The 22,424-nt window shown below is 37.2% G+C and overlaps 1 protein-coding gene across 1 annotated transcript in view; it reads right to left on the minus strand.

The window, feature by feature from the left end:
* The window catches only part of si:ch211-51h4.2, a 28,801-nt gene extending 9,130 nt beyond the window's left edge, over positions 1-19,671 (minus strand). Inside the window, exons 1-3 of the mRNA XM_040128635.1 lie at positions 19,653-19,671; positions 19,424-19,556; positions 8,389-8,512 (exon numbers count right to left, since the gene is read on the minus strand). Coding sequence (XP_039984569.1) covers positions 8,389-8,512; positions 19,424-19,556; positions 19,653-19,671 — 276 coding nt within the window. The remainder of the gene's footprint in view (positions 1-8,388; positions 8,513-19,423; positions 19,557-19,652) is intronic.
* Between the last annotated feature and the right edge of the window lie 2,753 nt (positions 19,672-22,424).

Below are 22,424 nucleotides of genomic sequence, written 5' to 3' on the forward strand. Positions count from 1 at the left end.
TATTCATATACTTTAACAACAAGTAAAATGCTAAAAAAAAGTCACAATTGTAAAAACAATCTTCATCTTTCTGGTATGGAGTGATTGAAAAAGTAATCGTGTTTTAGCAATTAGTAAACAGCAGCGGTAATTTGTTAAATTGATCATTACGTTCTGTTACTCGGCCCTGCTCCATCCCACCACACCCCTATGTCTCATCTTCTGAATTTAACATGGGTAGAAAAACATGAAACTGTGGTTTAACAGGCAGCCAGCCTAAACCCTGGAACTATTCACTGACCATCGACAGCAGGCCTTGTGAACGTAGGAAGCACTTCAGAATTTCCATCCTCACCATAAAGCCACAGAGTTGACAATCCCTCCAACCCCTTAACAAAACCCGGTGATTCCTAGCTAAGAGGACACACCATGTGAGTAACACGGTGTTTTCCTATTCTTTTGTCAGAAGCTCTCCCCTTCCCCCTCCTCTAGCCAGGAGACTCCTGAGGGACCACTACTGGACATTCCCCATTCACTTTTTAAAATTTCTGTTTTTTTTAGGTTGATTTTTTTAACATTGTCTTGCTACTGTCCAGCAACTACAGTTCAAATGAGAGAAGATCTGTGCTGTTAAAGGTTGATATGCTCTTTTGAGGAGCCTTAAATTAATGCCTTTTGCTCAAAGCAATGAGATTAACGAGCCTCGGCAAGTGGTGCAATGACTAATTTGGGAAATTCTGCGGCCCTGAGTTTTGCCTCTCAGGCTACTAACATGCTGCCCTACCATATTGGTGAAGAGTTTTAGTGGCTGTTTGCAGCCTGAAATGAATACCTGCCTAAACCCACCACCAACATAATGAATAATTTTGATTCATTACTGAGTAACATGAGACTGCATAAAGCTGTTTTATGAGCTCTAAGGGACAATAGTACTACCATATCTAGTATTACCATATCCTGCAAAAAAGAGAGATCGTTGGAAGGAAGATATCACAATCAATCCCAACCCCAACCTCCATGATCATAATTTTTTTCAGAATAAATACCATACAACTAGAAGATACAATATACTTTATGTTACTAATCAGTTCTGCTGGGAATAACAGGTATTTTTTACTTTACTAAATTATCTTTGTTCATCGCTATTTTCAATCTGACTCTTTCTCTTATCTCTGAGACGTTAAAGATCCTAGATTATTCTGTACATGGCAATAGAACATAAAACAAGAACCCCTGTCTTTCCTGAGGGTTGTAAAGTAGTGACTGTAAAAATCAAAATAATAGAAAATGTATTCCTACTCTGAAGCCAGGTGTTACAGCTGCCTGAATGCTTCATATAAGTGGCTATTCCAGGAAATGATTATGTTCTTCATGGTATTCAGCATGGTTAGCAGCTTCTTACAGTATATTAGTGAACATCACATTTTTTTAAAAGGGTCTGGGTCAGGGCTGTCCCGCTCAAAACATCGAACGATACGGGCAGTGTTTCGGTTGTTTTGAATTCAGGACTAGGCTGATGTAGTTTCAAAAATAACAAGAATTTTGCAACATTCTTTTCAGAAAAAGCAGAAGCCAATGCCCCAAATCATTGTGAAGCTGGACCTCAGCTGGTGAAATGCATGTTACTGAACTGGCCTTATCTGACTCTCTGGTCATTGGTACCAGGGAATGTACCACAGAGAGCTGGGTGTGAGTTTCCAGGTCTGGCAACTGACATGGTGGCAGCTTTTCTGTGGAGCAGCTACCTCAGCAAATCCAATTCCCCTACCAAAGTACTGTAATGGCAAAAACAAAGACGAAATCAACCTTATTCCAGCAGTTTAGAATTGGAGAAGCTTATGCTAACACAAGCTTTGAGCCTTGACAACTTGAAGAGGAGGAGCAGAATGGAGAATAATGAGAAACGGCTGGCTGTGACAAATGCTATTACCTCCCTCGAAAAGTCTGTTGAGAAAATAGGAGAACGTCTGACCAAAAGTGAAGAGTTGGATTATCGAGGTGGAGGAGGGGTCTGTCTGCTCTGTTCGACTATTAGAATACCGTTTGCTTTTACATAATGAATCGTTTTATTCCCAAATTATGCAAGCCATTAATACTAAAGTACATCAGTGGATACTTCTCCAGTAAAAATGGCAAAAAAAATGTCAATAAAATAATCTTAAAAAACATTTTATGTCTCCGATATTGCCTTTTGTGCTTTACAGTAGTCGCTGAATGGAGCTCATACTTTTCCCACCCCTTTTTTCGCCATGACATCACTTATTACTCCCCCCTCTCTCTCTACCCCCTCTATCTTGGCAGCTCAGGGCCTGGAAACTACTGTTTTCTTTCAAAGTATACCAAGATAGAAACATTAATATTTCACCCATAAAGAGAAAAATCACATTTGCTGGGCCATAAATGGCTGGTGCTGGACGATAGTGTGTTTTATTCTGCTGCAGTCAGCCTCGCCCGACCAGCTCTCTCTCATATTGATGCAGAGTAGATGGAATGGCTTTCAGTGCCCTGCTCCAGAACTGAACCTCTAAATCTTAACACCCCACCCCAATTTGGACTTAGCTGCAAGACACATTTCTTTCATATTGTGTGTGTATGTGTGTGCATTCGGATACACGTGACTGAGTTTCTGTGTATATGTCTCCATCTACAGGATGTAGATGAAACAACAACCCCCCCAAAAACATTACCGGTTAGCGACTACTTTTTCATAGGTTGGTTTGCGAATTATTTTGTCTACCTTCTTTAGTAAACCAACACCTCTGTGATACAGCTTTCATAGTGTTTTATTAGTGTGTGTGCTATCAATGCAATCTAAAATCAATCTGTCCAATTTCTCCACTGTTCTTCAAGGACAGAGGATCCTTTAGGGAGTCATAAAGGTTCCACTGGCTGCCTCCAAACGCAAGTGGGATGAAGGCATTGATCTGATGTTGGTGTATGGATAGCTGTGCTCCTACAGTCCCGACATCTAGTCATTCATCCCCACTTTGGCACTTTAGGACAAGCCACTGGCCTCAATGTACTTTGTACGTATATATGATATTTGGGTATGGATGATGATAATCAGGCTCAACTTGCATTCTGTGCTATATCATTATACAGTGTTAACTACTGTGTTCCAATAATATCCAGTTACAAATACTCATGTTTAAGTGTACTCCCTCTTGTGCTGATGCTACACTTATGGTCATGACTGGCTGCCGTGAACAGAACTGCTGCTGAATCTCTCTGTCTTAAACACATCAACACACACAAAGTTAAGGAAAAACACTTGAGCCAGGTGGCGAATTACAGTATACATTTATTGTGTTGACTTCTTGTATAAATGGGAAGGTAGTGCTTAAATACATATTATAGAGCTTAAGTCTATTATCAATACGCTCCAAATGTAAGACCAGGGTACTGATAAAGGGCAATGACAAATTAGACAAGATAAGATAAGACAACATGTAATTTAATTCAAAATGAGAAATATAAGTATCTCTCCCAAAATTGAACAAATAAGGAGCCAATTAAATGATTAAATAAGTAATGAAATATAAGTCCAAGGGAAAAAATATCTGTACCAACTGAAATAAATAAACATGTATTTACTACTGCGATAGACTAATCCCACTCTATTTTATACATTTCAATGTCTTCTGAATAGCAGTTTGCAAGCAGGTTTGTTTAAAACGTATACCAATTTGTTTTTTGCCTCCCTCTTTTATTTATTTCATGGTGTGTTTATTTCAAGATAACTCTTGCATGTTAGTCAATTTCAAGGGGTGTCTCCCACGCTCAGGAGAGAGTCATTCATGGAGCATTCAAGTCGCAACGTCTTCGATAGGCAGAAGCGAACAAAGCAAATAAGTCAACCCACGGTGAGGTTTGACCCCCAAACCGTTTGCATTTGAAACACCAGCAGCATATTGCTGCCACCATTGCGTAGTTTATGTTATAATGAGATTTTCACATTATAACATGATAATTGTTGTCATGTTTCCGTGATCTGTTTTTTCATGATTAATTAGTAAAATTATTGAGTTTTCACTAGAAACTTTTCTTGGAATAACCTTTTACAGTGTTACTTTATCACGTTATCACAAAACCTTTCCATCTTTTCACAAAATGAATGTATATCATTAAAACAACATACTGACTTATCTCAGTAAAGCAAGAAACTTTTCTTTTTTTTTAACATAATTAGTTCATTGTTTGAAGAAAAATATGGCTTTGGGCTTTGTTCATATTGTTCTTTGTGCCTCGCATAAAGAACAATTCATGACCTTTGAATTATAAGGTTCTATCTGCTCTTTGGGTGGTTTTGAGATATCGAGCGTTAAAGTTTTACCCTATAGGCAGTCTAAAGATATTACATTAAGACTATAATATACAAAATCCTACAACATGTTTAAGTAGGGTTTGTGAGAACAGGTGTTTTGCAGATAAAACCTTTAATTATGAGAACTAAGTTTTAGCTTGGATTTATTATTTATGACTTATTTTAAATATTTAAGGCTCTGTCTGCTTAGACAAACCAAGACTTTATTTTAATAGACAGAAACAATGTATAAACTGTATTACGTGTTTGGGCACAGACAACAATTCAACAACATGCTTAATTTAAACTAAAACATTTAGTCAAATCAAAGCTTTTCAATGGGATTTAAACTTTCTATCAATTTCTGCTGATACGTTCTATTTTACATTCTTTTTCTGAATGTACTGTTCCTCTTTTTTTCTGTCCATCATTTCATTACTCTTCTGCTCTCCTTTCTGCTTCCACATTTGCCTGCACTTCTCTACTTTGACCAGGTCGAGTTTTCACTATTAGAGTCTGGGCTTTGAATGTAATTTCTGTCATCAGTACATTTACTGAAGTAGACAAATAGATAGAAAAACAGGCACCAAGATCAAAAAAATGTTTAGAATTAAGCGCTGAGACCTTGTTAAAAGTTATCTGAGAGCTCAAATCTCTTGGGGTGTCCAATCTTTTGTATGGTGCTCCTTTCCGTTTTTTCACTGTAAAATTGTACAAAACAAAAATAATTCACTTATCTTGCTTCAAATGTTGAAACAAATATTTCACCTTTAACTTTATGCCTTTTGGAGATCAGTTCATCTTCTACTCACTTGAATATACACAGTAATACAAATTTGATATGTGTGTGTGTGTGTGTGTGCGCACGCACACACCACTCCCATTCAATTAAAGGTCACGGTTTTATGGGTTGCACTATAGCATTTAATGAGTTTTATTTTTATTGTGGCGGTTACTTTCTGAAGAAATCACTTATTTTCAAATGCCCACTTAAGCATGAAACTCATACAACCTCATCAACACTTCTGAGCATATAGAACAACGACATTTATCCTGGGTTCTGAAGGCGGAAATGATTGCCCGTTTTGGATTTAAAGATGCTGCAGCCCAGTGTCAAGTTTCTTGAATCTTCAGCTTTCTTTGAAGTTGCATTATTCAAAGAAAAAGGAATCTATCTTTCAGTAACAATACACTATGTTGTTTAACCATGGTAGATTGTCTTATTGTTTACTTTTGTGTGTTTTATGCGGACTGCTCCCATGACTCCTCCCAAAACACCACAAACTATTTAACTATTGTCTTGCGTAAAAATAAGAAACTCAAGGCTGCCTCACTCTCTGCCGGTGGGATATGACTTAATAACACTAATATCGACCTCTTCCTGTACTAATCCCTGCAGCATCAGCTCATCTGCCAATATGTCAGTGACTGAGCTAAACTAACATGGTATATAAACTGCAGAAGAACAAAGTTAAAGGGCATACAAGAAAACCGAAAGCTCTGTCCTTGGGGGGATTTTATGTAATTAAATAATTGTGACAAACTGTGTTCAGCAATACAAATGACTACGTCAAGGAGAGGCAAGGACTGTAGAAAAAAAGTGGAAAGCTGTGGAAGTAATTCCTCCATTGACTGAAACATTTTTTTTTGTTATCTTAGGAAGAAATGTTTGAGGAAGATGGAGAGAGTTACAGTAACATGAACAGTAGAGTCCTCAGACTCTGACACCAAGAAATAACAAATGGCAGATAACAAATTTATTTGTTTTATAGTTCCTATAACTGACTGGCAGCAATTCTGAGAAGTTATCATGTATTTAATTATAAAAAGGGCACTTGGTATTTCTATGGCACACTAGGAAAAAGTTCAATTAAAAGGCATTAGATCTCATCTACAGCACATTAAATACAGAGATTTTCATGCATTAGCTGACCTAAATGTCCCTGATAAAAACAAAAAAAAAAATTTTAAATGCAAAATTACATAATCATAGGCACTGCCTGTCTGTCTAAGAAACAGACTCTGACTCTTGGGTGCTCAGGAGCTCTGTAACCCATGGGCATTTGTCAACACCCAGGGGACAATCGCACTGTGAGCTGACCACATTGGAAAAACAGTAATGTTGTCCAATGAGGATAATAGTTATAAATAATAATAATAATATATTTATCATAAGCATTTTTCTGGATGATTAAAGGCCCTTTACATGAAATTTAATTTAATGACTGCCAAAAACTAAAAACAGACTGAAAACAAGATCTTTTATCTGTTCAAACATGTCATCACCGATACGAGGAGATGAGATGAATGTTTTGACTGATAAATTGATTGACCTAATATTATACACAGATTCATGTGTTTTTGGCCACCCCCCTGGGAAGAAATAATTTCAGCACTCCTGGTTCAAAAGTAATTTTTCTAGTTATTCAAACAGAATGTAATACCACCACTTCACCTAACAGTCTCAAAGGAACCTTAAGGGATAGTTAGTATGTCTTAAAATAATACTAACATGCCTTATGAACACTTAAATTGGTTACTCCTGTCCATATTGGCCATGAAATGATTGATATGTGAGTATTATATTAAGACTTAAAAATGAAAATGGAAAATAAAATATCCTTTAACTCATGAATCTATTGTAATATTGTGTAAGTAACATCACAAAGAGGGTGTCCTTCAAAGTGTTGGCCCACATCTAACGCAGAGTCTGTACTTCCCACTCACCAGCGGGTGTAGCAGCAGCTGTACAATTCTTAGAGAAAATGTAACCTTGTGGGATGTGATGGTATTGAATGTAGTCTGACACAAGCCTAAAGACTTCTTTCAAGAGCTCTTGCTGAGCTACTGAGACTCCCCGATGTGGGCAAGCACTGACCCGGAGAAGCCCAAAACCACAGCACAACACCGGGAGCTCAATAAGCACCACAACCTCTGCACGAGACGACAAGTGTACAATGCAACTTCCATCCATTCTGTCAGTGTGACCTCGCGCACATACACAGCAGTCATGGCGACATGAAATCCATCAAAAAAGGCTGGAGGATGTATACTTTTAGCGAGTGAATAAAGACAGAGTTGAAAAGTTTGTAAAGTGTGAAGCGTGAAGGTGACAGAAGAGTCGTGGAACGCTTTGATTTAGGTTTTCTTTTGAACCAAATAGAAAGAGGGAGCGTAGAAGACTCCACAATAAATCATATACAGTCTAGACCATAAGTATTGGACAGTTACACATTTTTTGTTCTTCAGGCTTTGTGCTTCAGCACATTCAATTTGAAATAAAATAATGGATATGACATTGAAATGTCAAGTCTCAGCTTTAATTTGAGTAGGTTTATATCAATATAGAAAGAACTGTGTGGGAGATACAGCCATTTATACACATAGTGCCCGAAGTTCAGGGCTTCAAAAGTAATTGGACACTTGGCTACTAAATGCTTCTTGGGCTGTTTGTGTAATTTCAATGTTCGTTCAAGCACAGAAAAGCATGTGTGGCTCAGAGTCGATTGAGAGTTGACAGTTGCCATTTAGATTCAGGCAGAGTTGTCTGTCAACATGAAGATGGAAGTGGGGGCCATACAGGTGAAGAAGATAATAATGAAGCTGAAAATAGGATTTGTACACATATGATAGAATGAGCACTGCATAGCTACTCAATATATGGAACGTTTCATTTATAATGGTGAACCACAGCATTTGTCTAATCTGCTAGTTCAGTACTTAACTACTAAAATTATTCACCAGACAGAAATTCTGACCAAGTTAAGTATAGTCCACACTAAACACTGAAACTATCTCTAGCTAATGTTTCAAATGTATTAGTCTACATCATCAATACTCAGGTCATGATTCATCCATACTGAAAAAAGTCAGTAGGATTGTCAGTAGTAAAACACCTGATACAGCTCTCTTACTTTTAGATAGTAATCAAATGAATACTGATCACAACTGTTACTGACTTTCTTGTGTATACTTATGATCTGTTTAGCATGATAAAAAAGAAAAAGAAACATGCTCTCCCTCTGAAAAGTATCTGTTTCATCATTGGGGATGCAGAATAATTATACAGACAAATACAAAAAAACAAAAAGTAAAATAATGGTTACCGTGACAATGAGCAGGACTCCTTTCAGTAGGGTGAGCAGGGAAGTGATTGGCTGGATGACTGGGTGGGCTACTAAGATCGCAAGAGTTAGAATCCAGGTGAAAGCCGGGATCACATAGATGGGACTGTGGAGAAAACACACACACAGTCACACATTTCAATGCTTTTTTTATGTTCCCGTTTTGTAAACAGAACAACTGGACAACACATCTGTCTGGACCTTTGAACCTGTCATAATACACTAACACATCTACAGGTGTAAGTAGCAGAAACCTCTCCAAATGGAATTTCGGACACAAACGCGAACCTTTCAAAGGATTTTGTTTTTTTTTCAACATAGTTGCAGAGTCCTCATCAGCAAAGTACGATCATTATCTGACTGCTAAAAATAAACAAAGAAAGTCTGCATTTATATTCAAGATTTGAGAAAAAAAACACCTTTGGTCCGAAGTACAGCCACCCTCCAAAATAATTTTTGTCATTAACAAAAACAACATCTGTTGTGTTTTCTGTGAGGCTTGGAAAAACATTAAAATGCCTGTTGCACAGTTTGAACATGGAAGACAAGTCAGAAATGTTCACGCATTCTCACAGGAGAAGAGGTACTGAGATACAGAGTTAGTACATTTATTCGAGTGCTGTACTGAAGATCATTTTTTGGGTCTTTGTACTTTGAGTATCTCTAATGGATGCTATTTAATACTTCTACTCCACTATGTTCAAAAGAAAAATGTTGTACATTTTTTCACTCCACTAGATTTATATGACATCAAAAACTACTAGTTACTTTGTGGATTAAGATTTTACATACAAGTGTTTTAATCGTCTAATATTTCAAGATATTGAAAGGATATTAAGACACAAAAATCTGGTCTCTGGGTTGAGACTGAATCTCAGTAATGCTTTAAACCTTTTTGCTTCCAAGACACCCACTATTCCACAGCTGTGGGACTAAGAGGGGAGTTTTTGTGCAGTAATCTATTGATTGCTGCCTCTGGGGAGGGGGAATAAGGTGGTTTATCCAAAAGAGGTTGCCCAGGGTTTTTTCACTCCAATAACCCTGCCTTCCCACTCCCACAACGCATTAGAGCATCTCCCCTGGCACTGAGCAGGCCGATAATGAAGCGCCCAGGCGTGTCAGTGAAGCGGTTCAACCGACCCGCAAAATGTGAATAATATTATTTGGGTTAAGTATTTACTGGGCCATGACAAAGTAAATTAGGCCTGTTAACTGATAAAGGTAATTATAGGCTTGTGAGGAGGGGGTTTCAGTGACTTAAAAGTGCTTTAGGAGTTAGGCAACAACACCAGTTGTACCCTATTCAGTTTGAACAACTTCAGTCTAGCAATTTACTTGTTATTCTTTATATACGTATTACCCTTGTGACTGTTCTAAATACGACTTATATGGGAGATTTTTGATTACAATTACTCATTACATATTAGTCACTGAAAAGTAAATACATGTCAATTACTCAGCAGCAAAACAAATAAGATCTCTAACTTGTTACATGACTTCTCTGGAGTGCTTCTGCAGGGGTTCACACACTATCCAACTCTATGATTCCTGAATATGAATTTACCGGTGACTAACATTAGCAGGCCAGCCAAGAACCCACAACGTGTAAATAAGACAACTTTGACAATCCTCGGAGTTGCACTACTGCCCCTTTCACCTTCAGCCCATGTGCCAAGCCAACTGCACCGGACCAGTCTGTCCACTGAACACACATAGACTAGACTGATATCGGCCCCCCCAATCTAATTTGTGTTTATCATAAGGCTGGCCGACATGGCCAAGAATATTATCACGATATTTTATTTAATATCGATCAACAGAAACAATTATCGATATATACAATTAATATCATTAAAGAGGACGGAAATGCATTCAACATGTTTGTTTATCTTCCAGGATACATACAATGTATTTTGGTGAGTAACAATGACTGTAAACATAACTTGTTTGTTTACAAGAAATTTCCACAGGGCACCTTTTAATTTGAAGCTCAAGGGGTATAATCAGTCTAAGATTGAATTTCAGTAAATCAAACACAGGTTTGTTATGGTTCATTTATTTTTAATCAATAACTTGATACTTTCCACAACCGACATATTAAATAAACATCACACAAAAGATCGGCATGGTATGCTTCACATACAGGCTATTGCACTGCATTGCTCTGGTACTGCCAGTAATGTATTTACTTTTATGTGCCACATAATAATAAAAAATAAAAATATATAAATTAGATAAATGTGACTTACAAAGTGACAGACAGCTACCGGTCTGGTTCCTGTCACAGAAAATTCAGACGGAATTGACTGCTGCTGGGGTTTGAACTGATGTTACCACAAGCAGGCTTATAGTTTGAGAGCCTGGTTGCTAGTGCTATCAGTTTGGGGCCATGGTTTGTTGCGTTTCCTGTCTTCTTCAGCATAGGTCGCCATATTTTACAATGGATACTGCTCTGCTGTTCAGCCAGCTTTAGAAATCTGAACCATTTCCAAATCACTGATGTTATCTGACCTCTCTTTGACACAATTTCCTCATGTGGTGAAGATGTTTTTACATTCCAACCGATTTGTCATAAATTACTCATCAGTTTATCATCATTATAGGAATTATTTTCATAATAATTATCGAGAGTTTTAGCACCAGCCCTTGCTTATCACAATCTCTATATTATTTTTTCATGTAAGAGAAAATTAATTAAATAAACCACACCAGTCACCAAAGGAAACTAACTGGACGAGCATCTGAAAAAAAGCAGAGGGCTTTTTTTTTTTTTTGGTTCCACTTAACTCAACCTGACTGGGCCATCTGTAACTCTTGGCTGAAGGCTCTAATGCCATCAAAATTGCCCAGGGTGCATTGTGGTTTTTAGAACCAGACTTTTGCAGGTGCCTTTTTTCTAGGAATTTAGTGGAAGAAAAATCACTCTTGCCAAACCTCTTCTTTATGGAGGACATTTCAAAGTTAATCATATTTTTTGGATGTAATTTAGCTTTGGAGGGCTTACTGGACAAAATGATGTAAATGAATACATCCTTAAACAACTCAGCTGGAAGAGGTTAACAGAGTACACCTACTCTACTTCAGAAGCTGAGCAAACAATAAAAGAGGTCAATGAGCAGCTGGAATGGGCTCGCAGCAGTGAGATCAGGTGTTTTGAGGATCAGATTCACAGTTCAAATTCGACCTGAGTGAGGTTTCACATTCCTCGGACCTGTTAATACACCAATTCTAGTGGATAAGATCACAGCAAGCCTCAATATCAAACTGTATGAGGCAAGAAGCTGAAGCAGAAAAAAAAAAGAAAGAAAAAAAAAACATCCTGCTTTCCAGAAACCTTTTATGGAAAATATCTGAGGTCACCCTGGAACCCAGACTGACAACAGTCTGCTGTTATTTTTTAAGGACTTTCATGTTACAAGAGGTGAGATTAAAAAAAAAGCACATATTGTCCAGCACAGTATTTAAGTGCAGTTTTAAGTATTTCTTTATGAAACTTCATAATTTCTCCCCTACTTTTCAGAAGAAATTGTTTTAATAAGTAAACTCCTGGTCTACACGTGTAACACAGAAACATGTTACAACAGCATTTAAGCTGCATCTAAGTAACATAAGAATATGGTTTCCATATATTTACTCTCCTTTTACTGCATATACTTAAATTGATATTTATTTACTGGGCATCTCCATCCGCTGAAGAAGATACTGTAAATTTCAGACCGGCACTGGTTATCTAACACAGAAAATGAAAATAAATAAATAAATCCTCACCATCTAATAAAAGGAATATCTTCACCACAGGAAACATCTCTGCTGTGCGTATGTGTTGGTTTGTTTTAATTAAAGGTAATGCTCTAAGTTCTTGCAAGGCTTTCAGAGCCTCCAACTCTAGTGGTTAGCTATTATCTTTCAGGGCTTCATCAGTTTTTCAAAAATGTATTTTCTAGAAAAATACTTTTTTATGAAACCATCTCATCTTCTCTTCAACTTCTTGCTTTTTGAGAATTAAAAGTGGAACTGATGGAGGGTCAGACTGATGTGGTAGATTTTTATTAATAATCACAGTTTCTACCTCTAATATGACAAGCTGAAAACCTGTAATTACGGTTCATTCTCTTAGGACATTATTTATTCTTTCAGTGATATTTTACCCTGCTAAGTGAAATGTTTTAATTGTTTGTTTAAAGAGTTCTTTTATATTTGAAATTTTTGAATGACTAATTCTGAGTCAAACACTCGAAAGAGCTGCAAATCCTAGAAGGAATTTCATTGAATTACACTATATGTAGGAGGAAAACCAAACCCCAGATGATATGAATAATCAGTAATCAAAAATGAAAATGAAAAAAAAAAGAAGCTTGAAACCCACTAGTCACGATGAGCAAACCCAAGGTGATTAATGGCTTAATTCATATGTAACTTGAAAAGCTGTATTTACTGTACTTATACTTCTTGGTTGTCAGTGACATTAGCTTAAGAAGACTCAGTTAAAGTTTTACAGTAATTTAGTGATTCTGGAATCAGAAACGTTCTACAGCTGTGGGACTGAGAGGAGCGGTCTGCTTAATGTGCTCTCTGCTAGCCGATGCCCATTTGTGTTACTGTGAGTTATCAGCCTTTAACATTACTCTACAATTGCAAGTGGACGGTGCATTGCTGTAGTTCAACAAGAGTAAAAGAGTGGTGAGTCTTTTCTAGTGAAATTATCTAGCTGCATCTCATTAGTGTCATGTGCTGAAATGTCCGAGTTTAACTTTAATTCATATCATAACAATAACTCAAGCTAATTAACAAATGTTGAAATCTGAACATAAATACAGATTTGAAAGGATCCAGATTGCATAAAATGTTACTGATCTCCAGCCCATGTAACCTTAAGTCACTCTGGATAATAATAAAGAAAAACTAGTTTAATTGCAGTCCTATGCTTTTAACTAACATTTTAACATTTTTATTCTTTTTATCTACAGATGTTTTGAGTATATGGAAGACTTACCTGACCTTTAGAAGAACAGCAAACGCCTCACTACCAGCTAAGACATAACTAATTCCAATAGAGATGCTGGAGCGATTAAGAGAAGAGAAAGATAAAAAGAGAAAAGAGAGGCAAAGAAAAAGGGGGGAGAAAAAGCAGAGGAAGAGAGGTTGTTAGGTTTTAGACAGTGATTGATCATCACCAACTGTCCAGGTTACTTTTCTCTAAGATCAAGTCAAAAGTTGAACAAGCCCTTCTCTGTTGTAGTAAACATTAGGAGGTTGCCTCAGAATGGCACTTAAGGCTAAGAACAGCCAAGAGAATTGATTTTAAAATAACTTCTTCTTTCTAGCAAAGTGCCTTGATCCTCCAAAACTTCTCTATCTTACAGTCCTGGTTGAAATTACTGGCACCCCTGAATTTTAAGGTCAGAATTTAGAATATGTTCACAAATGAATGCATATTAAAATATCTAAATATTTTAATAAAATATCCAAGGTTTTTGAAAGAAAGAAAATAAAAAAACAAAACGTGCATAATAGTGAAACAATACAAACAAAAAATGTACCCCAAATGTACCTTTCACTAATATTTGGTTGCAGAACCTTTGGCAACAATGACAACCTCCAAACGTTTCTTTTAGCCATCTAGAAGCTTCTTGCACCCGTCTGCTGTTAGTTTCTGCCACTCCTTCACTGGTATGTGTTCAAGCTCCTTTAAGTTTAGTAGGAGTCCTTTTTTCAAAGGCAGATTTCAGCTCTCTCTAAAGGTTTACAATGGGATATAGGTCTTGACTCATTGCTAGCCAGTTTAAAACAGTCCATCTTTTCCTTTTCAACCATTCTTTTGTGCTGCTTGATGTGTGCTTTGGGTCGTTGTCCTGAGAGACCCAAGACCTTTGCCTCAAACCTAGTTTTCTGACACTGGGTAACTCATTTCACTCTAAAATGCCTTGGTTATCTACTGATTCTATCATTCCTTTGACACATTAAATGCCGCTACAAAAAAACTGATGCACTACATTCCCAGAGAGCTCTACTTAGGTTTCATCTGTCCATAGAACATTATCCCAGAAAGACTTATCTCTGAAAGTTTTTGTAAACATCAGTCTTGCCTTTTTGTGCCTTTCTTTAAATAGTGGTGTCCTCCTTGGCATTCCCCCATGGAGCCCTACTTGGTTTACTGTGCAGTGTATGGCATGGGCAGAAACCACTACTCCAGATTGCTCCAGGTCAGCCTGAAGCTCTTTAGATGTCTTGTCTAGTGTTTTTCAACAATCTGCATCAACCTTCGCAGACTTCTCTCATTGAATTTCTTCTTAGCGCCATGTCCTGGAAGCGTCTTAACAGTTTTATGACTGTTAATTTCTTGATAACATTATGAACTGTTGAAACAGGGATTTCCAGATCTTTGGAAATTGCCTTGTAGCCTTTGGAATTGTTATGTTTTTTTATAATAGCATTTCTGATGCTCCCACACAGCTCTCTTGTCTTCACCATGAAAAAGAAACTGGAAACAATCAGCCCCTTTTATGAAGTAAAACCATCATTCATTGGTTAATCCAGGTGATGTGAACTGAAAATTAAGCACAGGTGAGTCTTGTTTGTTTTTTATTTTGTTCAAGGAACTAATTTAAATTCATCAAAAGGGTGCCAATAAATCTGTCAAGCGTACATTTATACATTTCGCTATATAAAAGCAGTTTTTTTTGGTTGTTGTTGTTCAGTAACTTTGGACATTTTATTATTATTCTGATTATACAAATTTGGTCAATTTGCATTTATTTCTAGAGATATTCTATTTATGTACAAAAAAATTCAGCGGTACTAATAATTTTAACCAGGACTGTATACTGTATGTGCTCAAAACAAAAGTTACCTTTGGGAGCTACTTAAAGAAAGTGTTTTGGTTGTACATTTCATCTGCACTTTGAGCATCACACACTCACATCAAGCCAGAAATGTTGTTTTTAAATGTAGTGCTTTGTAAAGGAGCTGGATGTTGCTGAACATTAGTGTTTTTGGTGTAGGCTTCAATCAAAAGAGAGTGACAAGACAGGTTTTTGTAGTTCAACATCTTTTCCATTCCTTATAATTTTAAGCCTCTATTATCTCTCAACAGTTGGTTGTTGAGAGTGCAAATCCATTAGCGTTTTTTCCAGACAGCTAAGTGTTGTTTTGGAGAGCTGAGTTATAGCCACGCTTTCAAATCTTCTCTCTTTAAACTCTTAAAAGGAAATGCCGACAAATTTAGGAAGTTTCATGCAGGCTAGTCCTCTTATCTACAGCAGTCTAAACCATATTTTTTATTTTTAACTTGCCAAAGATGCAAAGCAAAGAACAGAGAACCAGTGATTTCAAAGCTGCAGTAAGATGATTCAAACTCAAGATGCAAAGGGAGGATTTCTTTCATTGAAAATAAATAGAGATATTATAAAGTTAACTTACATCATCAAGGGCACATTTTCTGCTAGTCTCCTACACATATGAAACCTTATCCCCTAAGAATGCTGCAATTAACATATCGACACGAAATCAGCACACAAAAAAGACTTAGCCATCTACAACAGAATGCAACAGCTAGTGTGTACAGTATGTGTGCTGCTTAATTGTCCACTCAGACCTCCCCACATCTCCATTGTAACGTAAGGCCTAAGATTCAGCAACAGTATGATGTGTGAATGCACAGCTTACTCATTGCTGGGAGAACACAGAACTTCAGCTCATGTCTATGAGCTCATGTCCACACATCACGACTGGTCAATAACACAGAATATCTAGTGTCGACAATTGAACCAAGTCCCTTTAACTTTTAGTAGTATGCAAACTCTAAACCCAATCTATAGCAGAAGAGTAGCAGTGAAATAGTTCATTTACAGTACACTGATACACTTGTGATACACTTAAATCACTGGACGCACATGTGTTGAGTGCATGTGCATGCGCACATAAGTGTCACTTGTATGCTTATGCAAGACTCTAATATTACACTTTGGATTCAATTCCAAACTATCCATCCTGACAAAACACATACAGATTTGTGACAAGTGAAAGGTAGACCCAACATAAAGTTTCATAGTGTTAGACCACCATGAACCTCCAGAACTGCAATAGTGATATAGTGGATTTATTTATAGAAAATGGTTACACAGTCAGATTTGGTGAAAAAGATCTAGCTCTTTGAGGTAGCTGAGAACTTATCTCCCCTTAATAAACATCATGAAAATTAAATTATGCTTTGGCGAAATTACAATATGGAAAAAAAATTTCTCACATTTTGCTTTATTTTCTGCTATGTTATCCACTCATTTAGTACAGGTTTTTCCTTTATTATGTAACCCATCTGTTTATGTGAGTCTGTATGTATTTCTGCTCAGGCACGCAGATGGTAGGGGCAAAATTTGGCGTCATCAGCATGAACCCAACCTGCCTTGTGTCGGCAGTGCAGGCTGGGTGGTGGTGGTGTATTGGTGTGGGGAATGTTTTCTTGGCACGCTTTGGCAAACTCAATCATTGTCTGAATGCCACAGCCTATTTGAGATTGTTGCTGACCATGTGCATCCCTTCATGACCAGAATTTACCATCTTCTAATGGCTACTTCCAGCATGACAATGCATCATGTCAAAAAGCAAAAGTCATCTCAAAGTGGTTTCATGAATATGACAATGAGTTCAGTGTACTTCAATGACTTCCTTTCTTTCACCAGATTTGAATGGGAGATTGGCAGCATGAATGTGCAGCTGACAAATCTGCAGAAATTATGTCAAGCAATCATGTCAACATGGAGCAGAATCTCAAACAAATGCTTCTGACATCTTGTGGAATCCACGCTATGAAGTGTTGAGGCTGTTTTGAAACCAAAGAGTGGCCCTACCCAGTATTAGTATGGTGTTCCTAATATAGTGCTCAGTGAGTGTAATTATTAAACTACATTTCTTGTAAGCGAATAATTTGTTTTTTTATATCATCATATATATCAACTATGTGTCTTATACAGACACAATTCAAAGAATTAATGTTGTGGCTGATCAGTGTATATTTTCATGTTTCCATGTGCTGCATACAGTATAACTGTGTCATTATTTGTGTTGTATAACACTATCACTGTGTAGAGCAGTACATAAAGACCAAGGAACACCAAGGTTAAAAGAGCCAGGTCATGTTTTGTGTGGTGTGCATGTGTGTCTTTCTGTGTGTGTGTCTGTGTGTCTGTGTGTGTGTGTGTGTTTGTGTGTGTGTGTGTGTGTGTGTGCTTGCATGTGTGTATGCGGTCGAGCCTTGGCATTGATCGACCACTAAGCCTCCTTGAACACAATGACAGAACTATCGATTGGCCAGGTGTTACAGAGCTGCTCACACACTGATAACAAGACCTTCCACCAGTGACGCTAAAGGCCCCACCCCCCTCTTCTGTGCCCATAAGGACACACAGTTCAAAAAACACACAAATTCGACAAACAATCCTGCGTGCTCAACATACAAACAGTATAGAGCAAATTTAAATTAAGGACAGAAAACGGTGACTTAAAACAGGTTGGTCACCTTAAAAAGTCGGTGGACTGCAGGTGCTGCAGGACTGATCATATTTTATTCGTATTTGGCTCAAGCTTGTAACTCTCAATATCTCAAGACTGTTCAGCAGAAGCCAGTGATATAAAGTCTGAACCTCAAGGACAGTTTTTACACAAGTCTGCTGCCCTCCCTCAGTTGAGAGTAGCTGTGCTGTCCAGAACACTGACACTGAAAAGACTTAGAAGGATTCTCTCCCTGTTAAAATTGTTATGTTGGGATATTGCACTGGATTCCAGTAACAATGGGGAAGCAGAACATACAGTGAAACTGTATGTTATGATATGATGGTAGACTTGGGTTACAATGGAATGTGATAGAGGTCAGGAGTCCGTATTTTAGCTTTAGTCTGTATTGATCTTAGTTCACAGAAAAATCTGTGGCACTGTTATGTTTTTCCACATGTTGTTGAAAACAAGTCATTTCCACCACCTTAATGGAATAAATAACACAATTTTTAAATTGATTATATTTAAAACTCACAGTATGTCAAAACTAGATCTTGGTACCTGGTAATTAAGATAAAGTATCTCCTAGTAATATGTGCAACTTATAATTATGTCTTTTACATTAATTAGTCCCTCTGTAAAACATATTTAAGGGAAAATTCATGAAGGACAGACAAAAGGGTGCAGGGCAATCATGACTGTAAGATGGTTTTTACTTGTAACTGAAAACCTGCATTAACTGATTGTATGACCGCCTGGGAGAAGGCCAAAGTTTGCAAGTGTGCTTTTCTTATGCTTTTAAGTGGGTCTTTCTCGTAACATGTCTGTCTTTTGAGCAGGAAATTTGATTTATCCAAGCCAATTTCTCTTATGGGAGACAATACAAGTAACTTTGACCTTGTCCTTACTAAGATGACTTACTATATTCTAACAATGAGAAACATTCTCACAGTTATGACTTACAAAATCATAATTACAAAAGAAAAAAATACTTAATCTGAAAAATATTTGGTCAATTTTATTTATGTAGCAACAAATAACATAACATTACAAAAGTTATCTCAGGGCCCTTTTCATATAAAGCAGGTCTAGACCGTACTCTGTACAGTATTATTTACATTACTTGTTGATTTTTAGTCATAAGTGGAAGAAATACATTGATCCGCCACAACATTAAAACCAGTTACCGTAGGGCTTACAGTGAAACCGATGATTAGGATAATCAGTCTTTCACATAATTCTGAATGTCACTAAACCCCCCGATGACCCCAATTGAAAGACCTAAACTCGTAATTTTACTATTTGGTGATGAAGTTTTGATGTACTGAATATGATGGGTGAAAAGGTCTGAACATATTGTTGGGAGAAAATTCTGTTTATAATGTAAAAATGCCTGCCTCTGAAATGGGAAAACAGCTTAGAGGATAATGACGAACATACATTGTGAGTACATGCAGTGTTATTTAATGTATGGTTGGTAAATGTTGCAACATTAAGATCCTGCAAAGATAACTGCATGATAACTTACAACTGGAAGAGGAGGATGCAGTTGAAGGCGTGGCTCATGGGCCGTGAGAGGAAGAGGTGGCCAAGCAGATGAAGGTTTGGCTGCAGGCCTTCATCTCGGTTGTGCAGAGCAACTGCATCTGGCTGCAGTAAACCTGTATCGGAAATACCGAGACAGAAAGATGTATAAGGCGGTCAGTTCACTGATGAGCCCGTCAATGTCATGAATAATTAGATATAAGTCTCCAAACCTGGTGCTTCCCAGTTCATATCTTTAGATATGAAGGTGAGGTTTTATCCTCAAGATTGTTTTATTTGAAGAATTTTTAGGAGTATTTCACAAGGAAAAAATAAAATAAACAAAACAAAACAAAACAAAACGTTTGTCAACTTGCAGAATATTTTTTTGTTCTTTTTTTTAACAGACATGTAATTATTTTTCTTGTTGTAACCCAGATTTATCTTGAGATCCTGATTAAACTATTAATTGCATTATGTGTTGTTCTCATGAAGATTATTTAAGCCTCCCAACTTGAAAAATATTCAAAAACTAGTCCAGGGGGACTGTTGCTGGTCTTCTTCTGAAAGGACAGATGGCGACTTTCCAGAACAGAGCCATACAGCCAATTATAATTGTACTGCCTGTTTATGGTGTAATAACTTTGATGTAAGTGGACCTGGCAGAGTGTCCTTTATTAATCATGATAGTCAAAATAAGCATGTTAAATTAATGGCAAACAAGCATGTTAAATTAATGACAATGCAAAAGTCCGTTATATAAGAATAGGGCATAGAAACACATACACACAAACACATCACCATCACCATCTGTGCCAGTGCTGGAGCCTAAATAAAAAGGTGCCAGTCCTCTACACCAGCAACTGTAATGCACATGCAGCTTTATCATATCATATTATCATAACTGTATCAGTTTACTCACTTTGCAACTCTCTTCTACTTGTACTACAGTTACACTGTTTTAGCACTTCACAGAAACATTTAAATGGTTTTATCACATAAGTAAACCCACTTAACAGCTTGTTGTTTCCTCCGTTTGGTCTCACTGCACAACTCAAGAAATTTTTGAAAAATGAAGGGATATTAAATCTTATAATACTATCCTATATCCTTTAATAATTATCCTATTATTATCCTATAATAACTTTGCAGACACTTGTGGCCAGTGGCCACTGAACAGCAAAAGTAAGTTTAAAAGTAACTACAGAATACATTCTTTAAAGCAAACCTATGTAACTTTAAGAGGTACAAAAAGTGAACTCTTCTCCATAAAAAGCAAAAGTTAGATTTTCAAGCATTGAAAATAATGTCCCAAACCCATCATTACTTATGTTTTGGCTGTATGTGTGCCTCCGAGAAACAAAGTGAGCAAATGTTCCGATGTTACAGCAAAGACACCAATGACATATTCCGTAGCAGTGGGTGGCGGTAGGGATTCGCTTTATAGTTTGCTGGCCACCATTAAATATAAAACGAACAAAAAGAAAGGTGACCACAACAAACATGTTGGGGGAAATGGAAGAGCCACTACCACCTGGAGCGTTGAGCATTACAAGTAAGAATAAAAGAGTAAGCTAGACAGAGGGTCAGCAGGCCAGAAAAGAGAATAACTAATGGTTGAGCAAGACAAGAATAACCCTTGGTTCAACACGATCGAAAGAAGTGAAGCAACAGCTGGGTTTCTGTACAGACTCTGAGATGGCATCTGCTTTACTTGACAGGTAACATAATTTCTGGGTTCTACAATGCATTGGTTACTGTGGCAGCTTGATGTGGGAATTAGTGGCAATTGGCAATTCAGTATTCTAATGTTAGGAGGGTGAATGCCACAAAGTAACGTAATGTTTGAGTTTATTTTGTCATGTTACCACTAATGGTAACCGCATTTATAGATGCAACCAAATAGCTTTCTTTCATTTACCAGCCCCTTCAATGAATTACATAATTCACCAGCACCAGTGCTTGTTAGCTTATTATCTCATCAATATTACACCTGACTCGTAACCAAGAGAGCTAAGTTCCAGACTACCAGCCCTCGGACTGTATTTCTAACTTAGCTGTTCATCCAAAGTGCTAAGCTGCATACATTACTGCCAGATATCAGCAAGAATTTGTAACTTTGTGCGTTACAAACAGAATTTGATACAGCGTCCTGTAATTACCACTTGGGGTCACAGAGGCCTTTGTTACCACTGCTTGGGAAAAGTTACATAGTCTCGCTTTAAGTGTCATGACAGGCAAAATCAAAACGCGGCAATGTTCTGCACTAGTAAGTACAGAACCAGTTCAAACACAGAAATGAGCCCACACAAAAAGCCTATTATTGAAAATAAGTATGGAAAGTTATATAGACAACTAATTAGACATTGTATAATTTTATATAATTTTTCCTGTCAGTGAGTTACCCGAGCAGCTTAGAAGTAAAGGCCGAAGAATGGTCCATATATTTATAAAGCAGTTCTTAAACTAAGGGGTTTTAAGCATAAATTGCTTAATTTTATTGTAGGCTACACTCCAGCAAACAGGGCCATGTTAAAAAACACTTTCAAAAACTCACCAATTTTCTTGTCACGGGGAAAGGATCAAAGTTAAGTTTACAAAATAAACAGCAGGTATTCTCAGACACATAGCCTGGAAAGGTATGTTGTGTTTGGGAAATATATATAATAGTTCACTTTCTTGCCACTGCTTCTTTACGCATTAATGTGTGAATAAACTATTAACTGCATAATCTGCTTCAAAGATACAGTAGGTGACATCCAGTGTTACATCCTGATTAAGTACTTAACGTTTTTTATTAACAGTGTCATCATACAGTCTCTGTTATTCTGCTTTCCTTTCCATTTCCAGAGTTTTAACAAACCATTTACCTCTTGTATATGACCGTCACATACAGTACTTGGAGAGGTAAGTCGTAGATTTAAGATGGAGCAGGCCTTGATCTCAAGGCATTTTATGACTGATGAATGCATTAAATGAGTCAAAATCCTCATGGGAAGCATCAA

This window comes from Xiphias gladius, chromosome 6 (assembly GCF_016859285.1).
Source record: "Xiphias gladius isolate SHS-SW01 ecotype Sanya breed wild chromosome 6, ASM1685928v1, whole genome shotgun sequence".
Taxonomy (NCBI): domain Eukaryota; kingdom Metazoa; phylum Chordata; class Actinopteri; order Istiophoriformes; family Xiphiidae; genus Xiphias; species Xiphias gladius.